The sequence below is a fragment of the Cololabis saira genome, chromosome 21, assembly GCF_033807715.1.
Source record: "Cololabis saira isolate AMF1-May2022 chromosome 21, fColSai1.1, whole genome shotgun sequence".
NCBI lineage: Eukaryota > Metazoa > Chordata > Actinopteri > Beloniformes > Belonidae > Cololabis > Cololabis saira.
In genome coordinates this window covers 24,371,851-24,392,219 of record NC_084607.1, presented here as the reverse complement: position 1 = coordinate 24,392,219, position 20,369 = coordinate 24,371,851, and the positions used below count along the sequence as shown (strand labels likewise).

Sequence of the window (20,369 nt, the reverse complement as noted above, 5' to 3'; positions counted from 1 at the left end):
GGAGGTAAATTAGACATTAAGGCCAGATAACAAGCTTGTATAAAAGCTCGGTGTCCCCTGCTGAATGGACAAGTCTGTTCCAACCCACACAATGAATTTACAATACATACACTGAATCAACATAAATCATAAAAATAGCAATAATCCCTCCTTTTTCTTGCCTCATTTTTCCACTCTTCACATCTTTCCTCTCTCTTTGTTACTCAGCAGACTATCTTTCCTCTCTCTCTCTCTCTCTCTGCTCCCCTTCCTTTTCCCTTTGCTTCATCGTGAAGCCCAGCATAGTAAGCCTAATTAAACGGAGCTTCAGCTCCTCCACCAGCATTCCGCCAAGTGTCAAAGAGCACAATCACAGACAAATAATTGCCAGCCAGTCTGATTAGCATGATAACGACAGACCTCTCACAATGAAAAATGCCACTGTCTGCTGCTGCCAAAACTTTTCATGTCTCCTGATTTATTTTAATGATATCCAACATTATGACAACAGCAGCATTATCTGACATGTCTTAATCAGACAACGTGTTAAACTGTGGCCTGTCGCTTGCACATTGGCCATACAGAGGAGCTGAATTTGCAAATTCAGTCATAGCGTCTTGACTTGTCCTCTGTGCCCAGTAAAGCTATTAAAGAGAGTTGACATAACCAATGGATCCCATTAAAGAGGAAGTAATTCATCACTGTGATTTAAAGTCCTGCAGTAGAGACTGTACTCTACCATATGGCAGCAACTATGCTGTGCTGTGTATTTGTTGCACCAGAGATCCTCGAGGCTGACACAAACGCAATCGATTTGAAATGAAACAATCTAAATGTAAACAAACTGCAGACTTTCAACTTTAATTTGGGAGCTTTCACAGAAATTCTCAAATTAAGAATTACAGCCATTTTAAGTAAATTACCACCACTTCCTAGGATGGTGCTTTGAACAGTTGATTAAAAGAAGTCAAATGACCAGATGAGGTAGATTCCCTTGTTTCTTCAAGACAAATGAAGCAAATATGGTGGAAAAACATTTTAGACAACTAAAGTGAATAATCACACAAGTCTTTCCTTGGTGAATAAAACAACATGCACAATCAAAAGACACCATTGAAGTAAATGCAGAGGGTTTACAAGGTTCAAACCACTGGCAACATCCAAGAACAGGAAACACGGTTTAGTCAGAAAGCAATTAAAAAGACTCAGATCCATTGAACAGGCAAAGGAATGGGATAATTCATGATTCAAGATGTCCAGTGTCAAACATGGTGGAGGCAGTGTTGTGGTGCTGGTGTTTATGGATGATGTGACTGCTGACATAAGTGTCAAGATGCATTCTGACTCTGTATGGGGCTATACAAGTGTTACAAAACAGTCCAAATACGTCTGGACCTGACTGTACGTGATCAACCAGCAAGAGCATTAATGTGTCCAACCACTTCAGAGTAGGGCTGTTCGATTTAGCCCAAAAATAAAATCTCGATTTTTTTCTCTCAAAATCCGATTTTCGATTACGATTATGATTATTTTGTGAATTGACAAAATGCAAAGAAATTATTTCAAATATGCTGTTTTTTTATTGAAAATTTGCCCCATTGGGCTTTAAGTGCAAACTTTGCTCTTATTAAACAAAAAATTAATGAATAAAGTGCAAAACTCTGTAAAATAAGTTGAAAAAAGTTTTAAAAAATATAATAAAATATAAAGTTTTATCTCTGAAAAAAAAATCAGCAAATCAGCACTTGCAAACATACAGTAAGTTATATTTCCAATTAAATAAAACAAGACATTTTCTAATTAAACTAAACTGGGTCTTTGCATGCTAAATAATAATGCAACCCATGAAGGAGGTAGAGGTGTGTAATGTCAGTCACACATTTGCTATTCACATTTGCAAGTTTTTTTGCAAGGAACACGAGCCGGTTTACCGCATCTGGCTTGAGGGATGCCCGGTGGCATGTTACAACGCCCCCTCCTACACTAAAGAGCCTCTCCGATGGGGCACTTGTCGCAGTTATTGAGAGGTATTTCCATCAATCGTTAATATGTGTCCAGACAAGGTAAAAAAATAAAAAATAAAAAAATAAAAAAAATAAAAAGTGAAAAATCGATTTTACGATTTTCACGTTTTAACATCGTTCTAATTACATAATCGCGATTACGATTTAAAATCGATTAATCGAACAGCCCTACTTCAGAGTTTGACAATTTGGCTGAAAAGCCACAGCTGTAGTGAGGGATCCCCCTGCGTGTTTTAGTGTGTTTTAGTGCATACCTCTGTTACCGGCCATGCTCCGTTGCAGGATCTGCTCCACCCTCACTGCCATTTCAGACATGTTCTGGGCTATGGCCTGGATCCTCTCCACCAGTCCTATGGGCTGAATCCTGATCCCCGTTCACATGCACAGAAAACACACAACCATGTTCAAATTACTCAAGCTGCAGTGAGGCATCTTCAAAAGAAAGTGGAAGCCATATGTCTATTTCAGCACCAGGAGCATTTCTTCGTTCCCCTCCCTTTTCTGTGAGCATCAATAAAGGGAGGAAATGCTTATTAAAAGGAACTTGAGGCGTGAAAACAGCTTTTTAACACTGGCAGAGAACATATTTGTTTAGATAAAGTCGCTCTGCACATTTAATTTGGTCCGGTGAGGGACATGAAACAGAAGACAGTTAAGTTTGTGGCGGATATAATTCACCGCATTTGACCTCTGTGACCTAAAAGCTTGTGGCAAAACAATCAAGCATGCCTTTATGGAAATGTGTGTAATAAAAGAGAGAGAACAAAGGGAGGAGGGCGTTTGAAATGTAAATGATACTGCAGTTTTACGCTCCCAAGTCATTCTGAACATCTGTAACACGTCAAAAGGATACAATGAAACAGGAAATTATCTCAAACTTTGTTCAGGAAGGAAATTTTGTCATAATTAAAAATTCATCCCGCCCTTGAGGAAAAATGATTAAAATCAGTGTGTGTCAGAACCGATTGTGCTCTGAATTTTGAAAGCATAGCTTAAATTCAAATTATACTCAGAAATAATTGCAAATTAAATACTTGTGTAAATTTAATAAAAGTTATCTAACAGCAACCAAAAAGACGTCTTTTATGTACAGAAAAAGGGGACTTATGAAGAACAAGGATCACTTAGGAATGCAGCAGCATATGTTTTTGATAGCAGACATCAAAAAGAAAATAATTGTATTAAGCTGGACGATATTTTTTGATTAAATTCACCCACTGACTCAGACTGAACTGGAATGAACTGGATTCAATAATAACATAACAGGATGTATTATATTATTATTCAGTCTCTACACAGCCGTGTTTTGATTTTTACACTCATACGTCACTGTGTGTTCATTTTCCTGCCCATAGACCCTTTTACATGTAACAGGACTTTGGATCGATTAGGCAACCTTCCCATTCGGAGGCAACACTGACCCATGACCCCCCAAAAGAACGGGGTTGGTATTGTGTCACAGTATGTGCTTATCAAACCCTAAGTGTGCAACCAACAGCACAAAAATGAATAAATAAATAAATGAAATAAAATGGCTGAAAGAGAAAATATGCACAGTTTTCAGCTGACCGGCTCTACCTCAACACTTTCAGCAAACGCCAAGGAGTATTTTCACAATGAAATATCAGTTTCAGTTTAATTTGAAGGAAAATTGGATGGCTTCTTGGAAGTACCACTTGCCTCCTGTGATTTCCCATCTATGCTATCTGCAAAAACCACCCAAAGTGTGTTTTGATTTCCATCCCGGTCATTTCCTATGACTCTTATGACTTCACCACACTATCTGACACATCAGCAGCGATGAAACTATGGTCATGTTCACAGCTACATAGTACGTGAAGAAACTTACACCAAAATGGTCCGGCTGTCATGGCCCGTCGTAGAACAACTATACCACTGCAGAAACGGAAGAACAGTCACATGACCTCTTCCAAACGCTTCCACTAATGTGGTGCATTTCATTACAGTAATTATGTATGGTAGATTGCCTAGTTGCACACTGGAAGTTTTCCTGAAAGCAGGTACTACTCCTTTGTTCCAGGTACTTTTCACATGCAGCAGATTGTACAACTGTTCTCAAAACAGCCTAGTGCACAGATGCACAGTGGATATAAGGAAATTGATAGCAATGACAGAATAAAAAGGTGAAGTAAAAAAAAAGCAAGTGATCAAAGAGTTAATTTCGGACAGTATCATAAAAGCATTCAATCTCCTTGTGAACAGGGGGACGGTGTGAGATAAGATTTGCAGAAGTTCCATTGTTGTCACAAGGTGGTTTGTTGAGGATCCAAACGCAGGAGAGCAGAAGGCAGGAGTTCCAAAAACAGGGTTTATTCAGCAAAAACCAAAAGTGCTGCTGGGCAGGATCAAAATAGAGGCAGAACAGAACCAGGGATCCAGAAACTACGGGAGAACATGGTGGGAGCAAACAGTACGGACAGACAGGGAGCAGGGGAAAGACAAGACTAGATATACACAGGGGATAACGAGACACAGGGGCAGACAATCAGGGCAGATTGGAAACAGGAGGGGCAGAACTGAAAACTCACAGCTGGGGGAAATGTCAAACCCTGACAATTGTGTCGTTTTAAATCCATTTGAAAGCCTTTGGAAGAAGCTTAAAAGAAAATGAATGACAGGGAAAATTGCCAAAAATTGAGCCAGGAAGCTTCAACATGACTTTCAACATGAAAAATGTCGAGGTTGTTGTTGTTGCAAAAGCATCTGTAACCGTTTAAGTTAAGTCTGCCAATAAATGCGCCCAGGATGTGTTTTATTTTTGCACTTTCGTTTCACCACAGTCTTTTTTTCCACTTTTGATTTTTTTTCCCATTGTATTCGTTTTTGGTTTTGTGTCACAGTTAATTCTGAAAATAGTCGCAATTATCTGTCCTGAAATTAAAGGAAGCTATAATTGTTTAACTGGAAACATCATCACAACCAGACAACTGATTTTCAAGAAGCAAACACTGTTCATCTAAATCTTTTTTTATTTCACAAAACACTTTCAGAGGAAAGAAAACAAATGTTTCCAAATGTGCTGTAGCATCACAAGTTTTTTTTATTGCTATTGAAGATAAATAAATCATAAAAGGGCTGGTCTAGGCAGTTAGACAGCTCCATGTGGAAAGCTGTGCTGCATTTTATGAAACTGCTGTCGACTCAAATAGTTATTAAATGGCTAATTAGTGCAGCTTTCAGCACAACTAACAGCTATTTTGATTATCAGCTGATCCTTTGATTATTTAGTAACAGAAATTACTGAAAGCAGCAGATAACGGTTCCCCATATGCCCAAACAATCTTGTCTTCAATTTGTTCTTTGTGTCAGACATTCAACATGAAAGAAAAACTAAATGTTCCTATTTCAAGAGCTAAAACAATCAAATGTTTGACAGGTTTGAGAACATTCATAAGTGGTTTTGATTGAGAGAGTAACCGTTTCAGCCAATGGTGTAAATTAGAGGGATTTACAGGCTGTCCATTCTTGTTATGTTAATTGCTGTCATAAGTTTCTGCCGTAAGTCCCTTCATTTGGATATTTGTACTCCCTGCAGTGGGATTAAGGGTTTCCTCAGCTCAGCGTTACTTACCACACGCAACAACTAAATGTAAATGTAAATCCTGACCTCAAAATTTTGCATATCAGCACCAGAGTTTAATAAAGGCTGCAGTCTGTATTGTAATAAAGTAATCCTTAGTGACGGAGCAGCTGTACTGCAATGTATCGTTGCTGTTTTACATGAAAACACACACTCAAATGAATTGTTTTAATGAGCACCGTTGCATTGTGGTATGTCTGAATTTAAATTGCTCATTAAAATAGCTCTGAATGCTTGAAGTAGAGAAATTCACCAAAAGGAATGAAGCTGTGGTCCACAGGCGGATAAAAGTCTGATTTCACAATGTTACCATTTATCATCATTTCATATGTGTGTGCGTGCGTGTGTGTGCGTGCGTGCGTGTGTGCGTGTGTGTTGGGGTAAAGCAATCCAACTGCATCTAAATGCATAATTTAACATAATCCTAAAGCCCAGTTTTATTTACCTTCTTCCCATGCAGAAGCCGGGAGACCAGAGCTAGCCAAACACCATCTTCTCGAGTTTAGATTGCGCGAACCAGCTCAAATTAATTACTATTTACCGGTACACTTTTGGTAAAGTACTTACAAAACATACAAACACAGAAGCTTTCCCCACGGTGAACCGGCCAAATCTTGCTCAGCTGAGAGAGCAGAACAGCTACTGTACTGAAGAACATTGAGGTGAACTTCATTACTTTTTTCTTCCATATATCAGGTGAGCAAAGTGCTCTGCCTGAAGCTTCACTTTAATATCGTGGGTCAACTCTGACCCTGGGCCAGACAAGGTGAGATATTTTCACACCTAAGTAAAACTATTTGGCCTTTGTCCCGGCAACATTTCCAGGTGAGTCCCTGAGAGGCCAATTAAATGTGTGTGGCTCAGAGTGTATCCACGGGGCTTTCTGGAGAGAAAATTAAATTGTAGGTGCAATATCAAACTGTGGACAGAGAGGTTCATTTGTAGACTTTGAGCCAGGGTACAAAAATGTTTGCAAGTATATGAAAAGCAGAAAGTCCGTCCAGCTGAGATTATATCAGCTTTCATAATTTGCAGTAGGACCAGATACACATCTACTACACTATCTCTCTGTACATTATGAGATGTACAGTATTTATATTTCTCTGTAATGGTGCAGATATTATAGTTCATTTTTAGAGGATAATTCCTGATTGTGAACAAAAGGAGAGGAGAGGGAGGTGGAGCCCAGAGGGTGAAAACTAACAGCAAAGTGCAAACAGGAGGGAGCTTCCACTGAACTTAGAGCAGGTGCGAGCAGTGCAGAAGACCTGTTTCCAAGGAAACCACAGAGCACACAACTCTGGGCTGCAAGATTCAACCAGCAAGATACCTGCTCTTTGATTTCTCCAACTGCCCAGGAAGAGGATTACAGTTTGTTTTAACACAAGCCTGTTTTTAGAGACAGTATTGGCAATATTAAGCCATTTTGCACAACTCTGATCTACTTTGATGAGATCCATCAAGGCTCAATACTTGGCCTTGCCTTTCTGTTCACACAGACCTGTCCACGCTGTAGGTACAACATCACAATTTAACTGATGCAGATCCTTGTTGTTATCAATACTACAATAGAGCCAAAGGATGCTTCAACAAAACATTAATTTCATTAAATCATGGACAGAATTAGTCTTTTTTAACCCTTGTGGTTGCTTTTTAACCATTTTGGGTCATTAGAAGACAAAAAGTCCTCTCCCAAAAAGTGCCATAAACAAATTACAGATTAATACTTTTTTTACGATCTTTCAGTCAACTTCAGTCCTAATAAAACTACCAAACATTACATTTGAAAATGATGTTAACTTTTTAAATGGCAGTTTGATAATTGGATGTAACATTTTTCAGAAAAAAGAATCCATGTTATAGATGTTATAAGGCTGGAGATATTTTTAAAAGATCAATCTCACACCAAAGATTAGTAATAACATTGCTTTTGATGTTAGTTTTCCGCAGTGTCAGAGGATTCAAAAATGTATTTAATTATTTATCTCACAGCTGTAACACATATACATGAGGTGTGTGTATACTTATTACATCCACACAGAACATATCCTTATTACAAACACAGCAGCATGCTTGCAGGTGTGATACCGTACCGGTCCAAGGCTGTGCTGAGCTCATCAAGTTTGTGGATGTCAGTGGTGTTGCCCAGTTTGGACAGAGTGTCCATCCTCTTCATGATTACCTCCAGCATGTCACTGATTTTCCTCAGCACCCCACGAGACTCTTGACCACCAAGAACTAAAAAAAAAAGAAGCAGAAAATAAATGGCATGTAACTTTTTCACAGTTTTGTCATTTATTTAAGAAAAATTCAGCTAAAGAAATGAATCAAATTCGCCGTATTAAGTATTCCTGCGTGTTTCTGCAGGATTTAAGAGGATGAGCTGGAAACAGGTGCTGCTAGGCATTACTGCTTGATGATCTGATCATCAGCAGCCGTCCATAAAAGTGTTTTATGTTGTATTTTTTTAGTGAGAAAGATTATTCACAAATGGAAAAAATTGTCCTAGCAAATGTACTCCAAGAAGAGACCCAAGGAGTGTACCTTACACGCCTCACTCATCCCATCAAAATTAAAGTCAATGACGGTACAAGAAGAAGACTGAACAAGTTCAGTTTGTTTCTGTTCAACTTTATTTACAAAGCACCAAATCATGACGAATGGCACTTTTTGGAAAGGTTGCAAGAAAGTAAGACTATTCTGTTTAAAAATGAAGCACAACTGAGGTTAAAAAAATGCCATCCAAACAAACCTTAAGGCCGCGTTCAGACTGCAGGCAAATATCCGATTTTTAGCCCGTCCAGATTGAAACTGGATGACTCTTTTGAAGTCCGAACAGTCCCAAACCGCATGATATCCAATTTTTGCAAACCAGATCGAAACCACCTCCGGGAGGTAGTTTCATATCCGATCACTATCGCATTTGGGCAGATGCGTCTCAGTCTGAACAGCTCCAAACACTCAGATCGGATATGACTGTCCGTGACGTCACTCTACGCGACGCCCGGGGGGTATTCCAAGAAGGAGGTTCAACAAACACTGAGTTAAAGTCTCATCTTTAGGTTACTTGAACCCATGACGACTAAACCCGCTCAGTTGGTTTCGGATGCATTTAATCTGAAAAAAGAGAAGAGGGCCCTTTTCTCTGCGCTCTCTCCCCGATCTGCTGCACTGTGCGTCCCGTCACCGTCTCCATCACCAAGCGGTTTCCCAAATCCAACTCAGCCTGGATCATTTCTTGTGTCTTCTGCTTTTTCCCCACATCCAAGTAATGATCTGACATGTTTGCTGCATGTAACACCACATGCCGCTCACTCCACGCTGTTTACTGTTTGATTGTGTCACTGTCACCACACACACCGTTATTAATTGTTCGGTTTTTTCCCCACTTATTTCCCCACGTATTCCACCGAATAATAAGCTTGTTTTCTGTTTAGAAAGTACAAACGTAGGAAGATTACAAGTAATCACCCATCTTTTACTTGTCGCTTTACTCTTTTAAGAGTTATTTTAGGGGTTTATTTCAGGAGCGCACGGACGCACGGTCGCACGGTCGCACAGACGCACGGACGCGTGGTGCGGTGAAAAAAGGCTGATTATGGTTCCGCGTAAAATTCACCGTGAGAGGGTGATAAGACCACGGTATGACATTTTATCTTTCCCCGATGAGTAGGCTATTTGCGAGAGCGCTACCGTTTTTCAGCAGAATCCCTGATTTATTTGAGTTACCTTCTCCATCCATACACTGTAAACCCTAATAAGTTCACAGAACCCAAAATGTTTTTCGTAACTGATTAACCAAAAATATTGTAGTGATATTCTTAAATGTTTTAAGTTTATATAAAATAAAAATTACACTTAAAGTTGCTTGCACGGACGATTTGGGCTTCTATGTGTAACTTGCAGCAGCCCTCCTGAACTTGCGCTTAAATACCGGAACATAACTGGGTTATCTGAACAAAACCTGAACAAAACCTACCCCTTACCAGGTTAGGTTCAGAGCCTATGTTACCATGGTAACTTACTTAACCTGACCATTTTGGAACGGAAATATATTATATAATATATATTTTGATATTTATATTTTTTTATATATATTTTTTTTATACATATATATATATATATATATATATATATAAAAAAAATAAAATTATAAAAAAATAAAGGATCCCCATTACCTTTGATCGGGTGGGCTGTGGCGTCCTGAGGACGCCACAGCCCACTCCTGCCCCAAAACCAGCCTCGAGTTCCAGTACACACAGAGGTCCGACGGGAGGATTAGAGTGAGATGGGGCAGTCTCAAACAATTTAAAATATTGCACAGTGTATGCCCAGCTTTACAGGTATGGAACAGCATGTGAGCTGGCTCCATATTGTTATTGTTTTTGATGTCGCAATTAAATGACGTCACACAATACACGCGCTGGGTGAAGCCTCCGCTCCGACACCGTTGCTACGGCAACCCGTCAGATCAGTCGATGATGTGGCCCAGTCTGAACAGAGCCAGATCCGATATGGACACTTGCTAAAAACAGTGTGGACAGTCAGCCCTGAAAATCGGATATGAGAAGGAATCAGATATAAATCAGATTTCCCTGCAGTCTGAACGCGGCCTAAGAAATGTGGAAAAATGTCCTACTGACAAGTGAGACCAAAGCCAAGCTGTCTTTGTTTGACCTGAATGCCTAGTGCCCGTGTTTGATTAAAAACACACAAGATTTCATCAAAAAGATGTAATTCCCACTGTCAAGCACGGCAGTGGAGGAGATAGTGGTACTGTGAAAAATGACTGGGGTTTACCTTTAAACACAATTTTCATCTGTCTCATTACTAAACCCAGTAGTGTCCTGAGAGATGCCAGAAAACACAGGAATCAACAAATACCACTCACTGTTTCCCTTCTTGTCTGGGATTAGGGATAAACCAGAAGGGTGCCATAAACAACACCTGGTCAGTTACTAAGCCTCCAGCTGAAGACAATACGGCCCTAGCACGTACCTTAATGCATCACCAGTAAATCCTTCCTGACCCTGTGCCATGTTCTTTGTTCCCGCTGAGCTCAGAGCTAATCACCAGTACTAACATGTGGCCGCATCAGCTGCTAAGCGAACACAATTAGCTTTTTGCCTCAGGCACAAGATGTTAAGTAGATTCTGATGAAGGAAATCTAAAGACTCTGATAAATGTGACTCTTGAAACTCTGGAGGGAATTATTTTGATCTTATTCCTTGAGAATAAAACAAATAATAGCAGAGACCAACAGCCTTACATTGTTGTTGGTGAAAATGAAGCTTAACCCTTTCCTCATCAATCTCAGCAGGCCTCTGAAACTGCAGTGTGTGCACAGTTACTTTACTTGCTTGTCAGAGTTCATTAATCATGAGCCGGACAAAAGTCACCTCCCTCAGAAAAAAAAAAAATTGTATTACATCACCAATAAATTAAATAAAGAGAGAGAAAGAAATAAACAACTCCTTCTCCTTCCACTCTTTGTGCTGTGTATTTTAGACGTAAAAAAAAAAGAGCATTCACCACCAATGATGCAACGATATTCTTTAAAAAAACATGAAAGTGAATTTTTGAGTCAGATGCGCCATGAATTTTTGTTTCTTTATTGCATGTGTGCTTGCTTCTTTGGCTCAGTCATTCTCGTATCCTTAGTCTCTAAATAATTCAGCAGTAAGACAACAAATGTTCACACCATACTCACAAATAATGAATTAGTCCTAACTTGGTTCTGCACCTCCTTAGGAGTTGTTTTTAACAGCACATTTTGGCTATAGGCTAATGATAAATGGGGAGAGATTAGACTGTTTTATGGGGGGAAATATCCCAAACCCTGTTAAAGAACATCCCATTTTTTCATATTTAACTCTCTATAACCAGTTTACCACCTTAAATTGATACATTCTGAGAATCCTTCTTGAGTTGCAGTCATCTCGTTGCAGCCTAAAAGAAGCCTCTTGGCTGATGTGTGGGGAGGACTCCATTCTTTACAGTAATGGCCCCTACAGACACTGTGCTAGTAAATCACTATTACTGACACTGAACACCCATCTTACAAAGTGGGTTTAGAACTGAGCCTTATAAATGCAATCAGCGGCTCGTCAGACATCCCTTTATTCCTGCTCTTGCCTGTCTCTAAGGAGACATTTGGTGAGGACATGATGGTGGCCACGTTCAAATCCAGAGCTTCTTCTGTGTCATTCCTCATCAGCTGCTTAGTAAAAGTTCATTTAGCAGAAGATAATCTCCTTTAATGATTCAATTTCGAACATGTCACAGAACAATCAATGATAAGAACTAATTTTAATTAGATCACAATTTGTATTGTAGCCCTATATTCATTCAGAAGTATTCACCAGAGAGTCGATATATAAAGGTTAGATCTTTTTCCTTCAGCCCCAGTAACTTATGTTATGTTACGTTGAACTTATGTTGAAGACTTCCTTTTTATGACTACAAAGCAATGACTCTTGCCATGTGAAGCTTGCCCTTCAGGTCTTTATTAAGTGCTGATAAATGCATGTCTTTGACTGTGTGGGATCCAGTCTGAAAAGAAGGATTTACCTGTGCTTTTAGAGAAGTCTTTCAGCAGTTCATGCAAGACCTTTTAGCACCAAATTCAAGATTAATACAAAATTACATGAAAAAACTCTCATTACTATCAAAGATTCAGCATAGCTGAGTTTTCATTAAAACCTCCAAACAGAGTCAGAAAAAGCACATTTATCTTTAAAAGGCCATGATTTAGAGACCAAGTCAGAATAATAAGCAACTGAACTTCAAGTTTGGAATATATTCAATATAATAAATTGCATAGTATGCAGTATTTTCCTAAAATGCCCAAGGTTACTGGACAGAACTCGTGACCGATATTTTGTTAACCAGCACTTGCCTGCAGAAATGTTGGCAGGAATAACTGCATGTAAATGTTGCTTGTGAGCATCTGGAAGCTTCTGGCACCTGCCTGCTGCTAGTTTCTGTCCCACTTCCCTTGTGTTGCATTCAAGTTCTTAGGCTGGAAGATTTCCTTTTTGCAATGGCCAGTTCAAAGCAGTTTGTTCTTGTACATCTGTGAGTACAATTTGACATAAATCCTCTCTTTACTGAAAAGCTACTCTGGATAAACAAACGGCATGCAAAACATTTGATCGATATGTGAATGCCAATTAAATCACAGACTGGCAACACCTACCCACCATGAATTAATTAGCATAAGTGCCCATTCAGGAAACACCATATAAAGAGGTGTGTAAAAGTGTATCCTCAACCTGCATGTCCACCTGTGAACATGGCACTAAAACTAGATACAAAGGAATCAAAACATTGTAAATGTTGCAATGGAGATCATTTACTGAAGTGGAGGAAATAGGAATTATTTTATTTAGTAACCTACAAGTGTGACAGGGCCCAGCAAGAGAGAAATGCTGCATCATCTGTCCAAAGTATTCAAGAAGTGAAGCAAAAATGGCTTGATACTGTATGAAGTTTGAGACAAACAACAAAACAAACAAACAAAAAAGCCTTGTCAGTGCTTGATGAAGTGCCTTATACCACAATGCATTGTGGCAGCCAGGGGATATATTGATTTTTAACAACATTTTAAGAAACATAATCTGAAACTCCCATATGTAAGAAATTACCATCAATTCAAATAAATAAGTTACATTATCTTAATGTATTATTCTTTATGTTTAAAAAATGTGTTTTAAAAGGGATCTGTAATTACAGACCATATTAACACACCAAGTTTATGCAAAATTCCTTAAGCACACATTTCATAAATAAGGCTTAATGTGTATTTTCAGAATATGTGCTTTAGGTCACTGAAAGACTCCAGACTTTTCATCTAATTTCTATTTTTCTTTTTACTCAAAGTAGAGCATTTTTATCTAACATCAGTAACACCTGGTTAGACAGGCCTGACAGAGCAGGAACAAAGGAGACCTGCAGCCTAAAACCACCACCACTATGTTTTACTCTGGGCCTGTTACTTTCTATTTATAAGTTTCATTTTGTCACCCTTAAACAAGCTTAAGCATTCAAATGAGCTCCATTTTGTTTCTTCTTGGCCGTTACCCGTCCGTCCATCTGTTTTCTTCCACAGACCACAGACACCCTGCAGGAAAAGGCCACTTGTATCCACAATCTCATTCGAGAACTTTGCATTTTAATCACAGCTCTTTTTTCACCACAACAAACTGACGCATCTGCTGGCGCGGCACCGATCCACCTGTCAATATCCTGCTTCATTCTTCCGTCACGATCGATCAAGGTCCCGAGCTACTGAACTCCTCCACTTGTGGCAGGAGCTTATCCCTGACCCAGAGAGTGCACTTCACCTTTTTCCAGCTGAGGACCATGGTCTCAGATTTGGAGGTGCTGATTCTCATCCCAGCCCCTTCACTGAGAACTGCTCCAGCGGTAGTTGCAGGTCATGGCCTGAGGAAGCCAGCAGAACCACATAGTCTGCAAAAAGCAGAGACCTAATTTGGAGGGCACCAAATCAGACCCCCTTCACTCCTCGGCTGGAGCTGAAAAATTAATTTCATAAAAGTAATGAGCAGAATCGATAACAGAGGGCAGCCTTTCCGAAGTCTTACCCTCACCCTCCAATTTACTGCCGACAATGCAGACCAAGCTCTGACACCAGATATACAGAGACAGGACATAAGGGATTTAGGCACCGCATACTCCCAGAGTATCCCCCACAGAAGTCCCTGAAGGACATGGTTGAATGACTTCACCAGGTCCACAAAGCATGTAGACTGGTTGGACAAACTCCTTCACCCACTCCAGGACCCTACTGAAGGCGTACAGCCGCTCCATCATTCCACAGCTAGAACAAAAAGCATACTGCTATTCCTGAATCTGAGATTTGAATATCCGATGGACCCTCCTCTCCAGTACCCTGAATAGATAGTGTTGCAGTTCAACCTGAAGACTTTTGTTACAACAAGCATTGAGCTTTGCAGACTTAATGTTTTTCTACACTAACTGAAATTCTTCTCAAGCCTATTTTATTCATATTTTTTATTACTCCAAAGTTTATTGTAAAATAAACATTCTAAACTGCGGAAATGCTAAATCAATTTTCTTAATAGTGCCTCTGATTTTTTAGAGGGCTCTTTCATCATTGTAATTGTGAAGTTTTTTTTTTTTTTTTTTTTTTTCAATGGAGAAAAACATTCACTGTTTGATTCTGGTTAATAATTCTTTATGTTTATACTCAAAAAGTCAAAAAGTTCTCTCAATTCATCCATGTCTCTTTTTCTTTTTGTTATATATATTATAACTGATCACAACATTTTACAGAAATTACAAATTACTACAGAAATGTGAACATGTTATTGGGATTAAGGTACTGTATTAGACTGGTTAAGGTCCTCACATACCAGACTTAGCCACCGAGTTCTGCAGGGTTATGTGCTTGGACAGATTATTTTAATCTTATATTGCTTCTATTCGGTAATAATATATAGTAAGACAGTATTTCATGAATATCCATTGCTATACTGATGATACTCAGTTATACCTGTCGATGATACCAGGCGAAGGGATTCAGGGACATATTGTCTGGCTATATAGATAATCTAGCTGACATTACTTTGGCCTTTGGTATTACAGTTAGAAACCTGGCAGTTATTTTCTAACCAGAATCTGTCCTTTATTTTGAATATTAAACAGGTTTCCTGGACCGCCTTTTTCACCCTCATAATATTGCCAAAATTAGGAACAGTTAGACATGGCTCAGGTGCCCTGAAACATCCTTTAGTTATGCAGCTATAGGCCTAGACTGGGGACCACCCATGATGCATCTCTTGTACTCCATCTCCATTAATGACAATATTGTTGTAGTTATTAACAAGACTGATGTTAACATTATCATAACTTTACTAACAACATGTTCCTTCTATGTTCCTTCTTCCCAGCAGGTGCTCCTGATCTGCTGTTTTTGCTGTTCTCTCTTCTTTCCTGTCCTCTCAACCTCCAACAGGTCGAGGCAGATGGCCGCCCGGCCCTTCCAGATTCTAGTTCTGTCAGTTTTCTTCCTGTTAAAGGGATGTTTTTCCATTCCACATTCTCCTGATGCTTGCTCAGGAGGGGGGATTTTGTCAAGAAAATTATTGATGCAATCTGTTGGTTTCTTTCGCGAAGCAATAGTTATTACCGTTATTATATTGGCTTTTTATTAATTCAACTAATGTGGAATGAGATGTACTGTATTGTTGAAGTGCCTTGATAATACATTTGTCTTGCTGTGAGGCAACAGTGCTAACCACTAAGCCACCGTGCTGCCCTAACTGAATTCAATCTAACTGAATTATTCAACTGTTAAAAAGGCCACGTTAATTAATTTTTGTCACGATTGGTGTTTGTTGAGGACCCAAACGCAGGAGAGCAGGAGGCAGGAGTTCGCAAAAAAGCAGGATTTATTAACCAAAGACAAAACCAAAAACGCTGCTGAGCAGGATCAAAACTTGGACTAGGAACACAAACAGGAAAACTGACGAGGAGAACATGGAGGGAGCAAACAGTACGGGAGCAGGGGAAAGACAAGACTAGATATACACAGGGGATAACGAGACACAGGTGCAGACAATCAGGGCAGATGGGAAACAGGAGGGACAGAACTGAAAACTCAAAACTGGGGGAAATGTCAAAACCCTGACAAATTTTAGTGCTGTCAAGCGATTAAAAAAATTGAGTGATTAATTAATTAAGATCTGTAATTAATCTCTTTTTTTAATTTCACCTAAAAATTGCTGAGAACTTTTCTCATGTTGCTGTGGCAACACCATTGCTGCTAACGTAAGCTGTGGCTGCGCTCATGACCGGGGGCTTTGCGTTTATGTGGCCAGGGCCGTTCCTGACCCATTTGGCGCCCTAGGCAAAATATTTGCTGGCGCCCCCCCACCCCGTTCCTGTCCCGTCCCGTCCACTACCACCACCACCACCACACACACACACGGAATGGCAATTTCTTTAGGATGTATTAAATAATTAAATATATAATAAATAAGTAATACAACAACTCAGAGCAGCAATTAAATAAAGAAACAAGTGCAAACACAAACAAAATTTCAAATAGTAAAATAGGTCAAGTAAAAGGTATTGCACACAAATAATAACAACTACTACCAATAATAACTATATACAAAATACCCTGTAAAAACCTCAATTTAGCCCACAACATCTTACAATAACAATTTTAACAACAATAACAACAGCATTATATCCATTGACCGGCTAACATGTAAGCATCGCTCCCGTTTTCCCAACAATTATCTAGATTTTCAGCAGACAATCAGAAGTAAGTTTAACAATAAAACGTGAGGATTACTTAAATGCACATGATTGTCAAGGTCAGGGGCGGAGCAGGGGTCCCAGCCTAAGGGGGGTGAAGCATTCTAGATGGGCCCTTGAGGCCTAAACATCTCCGTTAAAACATAATCGCTAAAAAAATGCCACAGATCAGGCCCAACCAACCGCAATTCCAACAGCAGCAGCGACATGGTCAGAACCATTCACCTGAGGTTTCAGCACCATGGATTTACCAGTCATTATGTCAAACCTAATTAAAAGCCTAATGCAGACTTTAAGATATAAGTATCAAACTGGAGATAAAAATCTAATGACATCCAGTGATGTTTATGGAAGCCCATTTCCGCCAGTAAAAGAAAAAAATAATATGAAATCTTAGCCTTAAAAATAAAAATATCCCCACGGTAAGTCATAATTATGACATAAAAAGTCATAATTTCTTTTTATCTCATAATTATGACTTTCTATCTCATATTTTCGACTTTCTATCTCATAATTATGACTTTATATCTCATAATTATGACTTTCTATCTCATATTTTCGACTTTCTATCTCATAATTATGACTTTATATCTCATAATTATGACTTTCTATCTCATAATTATGACTTTCTATCTCATAATCATAACTTTCTATCTCATAATTTTGACTTTCTATCTCATAATTATGACTTATCGTGGGGATATTTTTATTTTTAAGGCTAAGTTTTCATCTTAGCCATAGATGTCGGATTCGCTGAATAGATCAATTCAGACACACTGTTCAACCTACACAACAACAGTTTACAATGTGCAACGACATGTATTTAACACAATAAGACACGGCGGTCAAACAGCAACAGGCCATATATTCAGGGTCATGACAATGTTATCAGAAATAATTAATATAATGACAGCTTACCAATGATGGTTTCATCCAGGGTTGGGCAGAAAACTACAACAAAACATATTTCCTGCTTTGGCTCCACTTCTGATGCGACAACTGGCTAAGGCTGATTTATGGTTCTGCGTTACAGCAACGCAGAGTCTACGGCGTAGACTCACGCGAGTGAGTTGAGGTGAGGGACCGCAGCAAAATTAATTGTGGCTGCCAGAGAGGCAGAAGGATGCAGCCAGGCAGAAATTAAAATTAAAAAAACGATTTCATTATTATTTAAAGACTTTTGGCTGTATATGTACTGTTGTTGTTTTTTAGTGTATTCATTTCTAATTTTTAAAAAGTTTATTAAAAAAAAAAAAAAAAAAAAAAAAAACAGCTGGTTGCATGGCGCCCCCTGGCAAGCTGGCGCCCCTAGCATTTGCCTAACCTGCCCTATGGGCGGAACGGCCCTGTATGTGGCTAAACTTGAGCTTCTTCGGTGGTGAGCAAAGTCCTTTCCAAAAAGAACATAAATCACTTTACCTTTTATCAAAGGTGCCGTCGGGGCGTTTTAGAAATGTAAATTCCCCATTCACTGGACCATCAACTTTCACATGCTGCTCCATTTTCACCTCTCTTCTCCGCTACTCCCCCCCTCCCTCACCTGTCCAGCTACAACGGGAGTCTACCAGCGTAGTTAGCCACGCCCACACACAGTAACAGCCAATCAGTGTCCACTTCAAGGTGGGACTCACCATTGTTTTCCACCCCCAACTCAAGCACGAGAAACCCACCACACAAACACCAATTTCATAATAAAGGCAACTCACAAACAGAAAAAGTAAAGTTAGAGATTAAAAATAGATTAAGCGATTAAAAATAATGAGCTAAAAATGTCCTTAATTAATTAAACGAATTTATGACCTCCTTTCCTTATATTACAGGCTACCAATATAAAGCCGGATCTTAATGCAGGCCTGACAGATGCATACACAACAAAACATAAGATCTATATAAAAATAAAAGTCAGATGGAAAAACTAAATGAAAGAAACAAACAAACTTAAAAATCTAAGTTTACCAAGAAATTAAATTCATGCTGTTATCATCAGGCTTTCCAACCCAAGGTTGGGTTAGGAGTGTGGACTGTCAGTAAAGAATATACAGAGGCAAAAAAAGGATGTAACTACTTGAAATGTGCTGTTTTTTCTATTAATGTGACATATAAAGTGTTTTGTTCCCCATCTAAGTCCCAATGAAACATTTTTTCTTAAGCAGCAATGACATTTTGCAAATGTTTTCTGTATCCTGGAATCACATGTGCACAACCTTCAGGAGGAATTTTTGACCATTCCTCTTCATAACTGCTTCAGCTCAGCAACATTTGTAGGATGCCAAGTGTGAACTGCTCTCTCGAGTTCATTCCACAGCATCTCTATGAAGATTCAGTTCTGGGCTCTGCATAAGTTATGCCAAGACGCAGCTCTTCTTTTACTAAAGCCATTTCTGTGGTGGATATACTTTGATGCATAGGATCATTGCCCTGCTGCATCACCCAGCTTCTACTGAACTTCAGCTTGTAGAAAGCAACCCTCTGATTTTCCTGTAGGAGACTTTGGTGGGCTTGACAATTAATTTCCCCCCTCAATTTTCCCTTCAAAAGATGTCCAATCCAGATAATCACTGCAGGTTATAGGACTCAGGCAGTTACAGCAAACATGAAATGCTTTAACCATAATGTAGCTGGAATAGTTTCCAAAATCATCTGTGCTGCATCTGAGCTGGAAGCAGGGGCGGATCTAGGATGTCAGGAGATCCGGGGCTTAGCCCGGGGCGGGGCCGGGGGGTTTCTCAGGTGGTGAAAATGTGAACAAAAAGCACTGGACAACAAATTCAGACCTTTTTACAATAAAAATATAGTCAGCAGCTGCTTCAACTGGTTTCTTTCGTCAGAAAAAGTAAAAAAAAAAAAAAGATTTTCCGGTCTGGCGCCGTTTTCCCACTCGTTTGGACGTACAGTAGCCTACAGCTCGATTTGCAATAGCTCTCTACCACTACCAAAATTTTTCTACCACTTTTAAATACACCTGGTATGTCCAAATTTTGGGAGATTTCTCTTCACTTTTGTCCCTTTTTATTGAGGTCACGATAGGCCTGCAGTCTTATATCCCACAGCTCCTCACACAGACTCACAGCATAATTATTTTTTCTTCAATCTTGATCGTCTCTGATCTACAACCTGCAAGTTTTTTTTCACCCTCCACCACCTTCTCTCCTTTTGGACGCGCCGAGATGTCGTCACAGCGCAGCACGGTGAAATAAAAAAATGTTCAATTTGGGCGCAGGCAAATGTTTTAAGATATTTAGATAATTTTAGAAATTTTGTGGCGCAGTATCAGGCCAGCAGAGATCATTTTAGATGCTTCCCGTGCCCTGAATACATTAAGTGACGGGAGCATTATTTGATAGGATGTTACTAGACTATCAAATTATGTTACCCCTGAAATATTGATTTAAAATGGATGAATTGAGGTATAAGAATGCTGAGATTCATCCTGCAGTGGCAGTGAGGTGATTAGT

General features: G+C 39.3%; 1 protein-coding gene across 1 annotated transcript in view; it reads right to left on the bottom strand.

Moving 5' to 3' along the window:
* LOC133421669 (alpha-1,6-mannosylglycoprotein 6-beta-N-acetylglucosaminyltransferase B-like) overlaps positions 1-20,369 on the bottom strand; it is a 97,997-nt gene that overhangs the window by 63,080 nt on the left and 14,548 nt on the right. Inside the window, exons 3-4 of the mRNA XM_061711386.1 lie at positions 7,698-7,842; positions 2,258-2,367 (exon numbers count right to left, since the gene is read on the bottom strand). Coding sequence (XP_061567370.1) covers positions 2,258-2,367; positions 7,698-7,842 — 255 coding nt within the window. The remainder of the gene's footprint in view (positions 1-2,257; positions 2,368-7,697; positions 7,843-20,369) is intronic.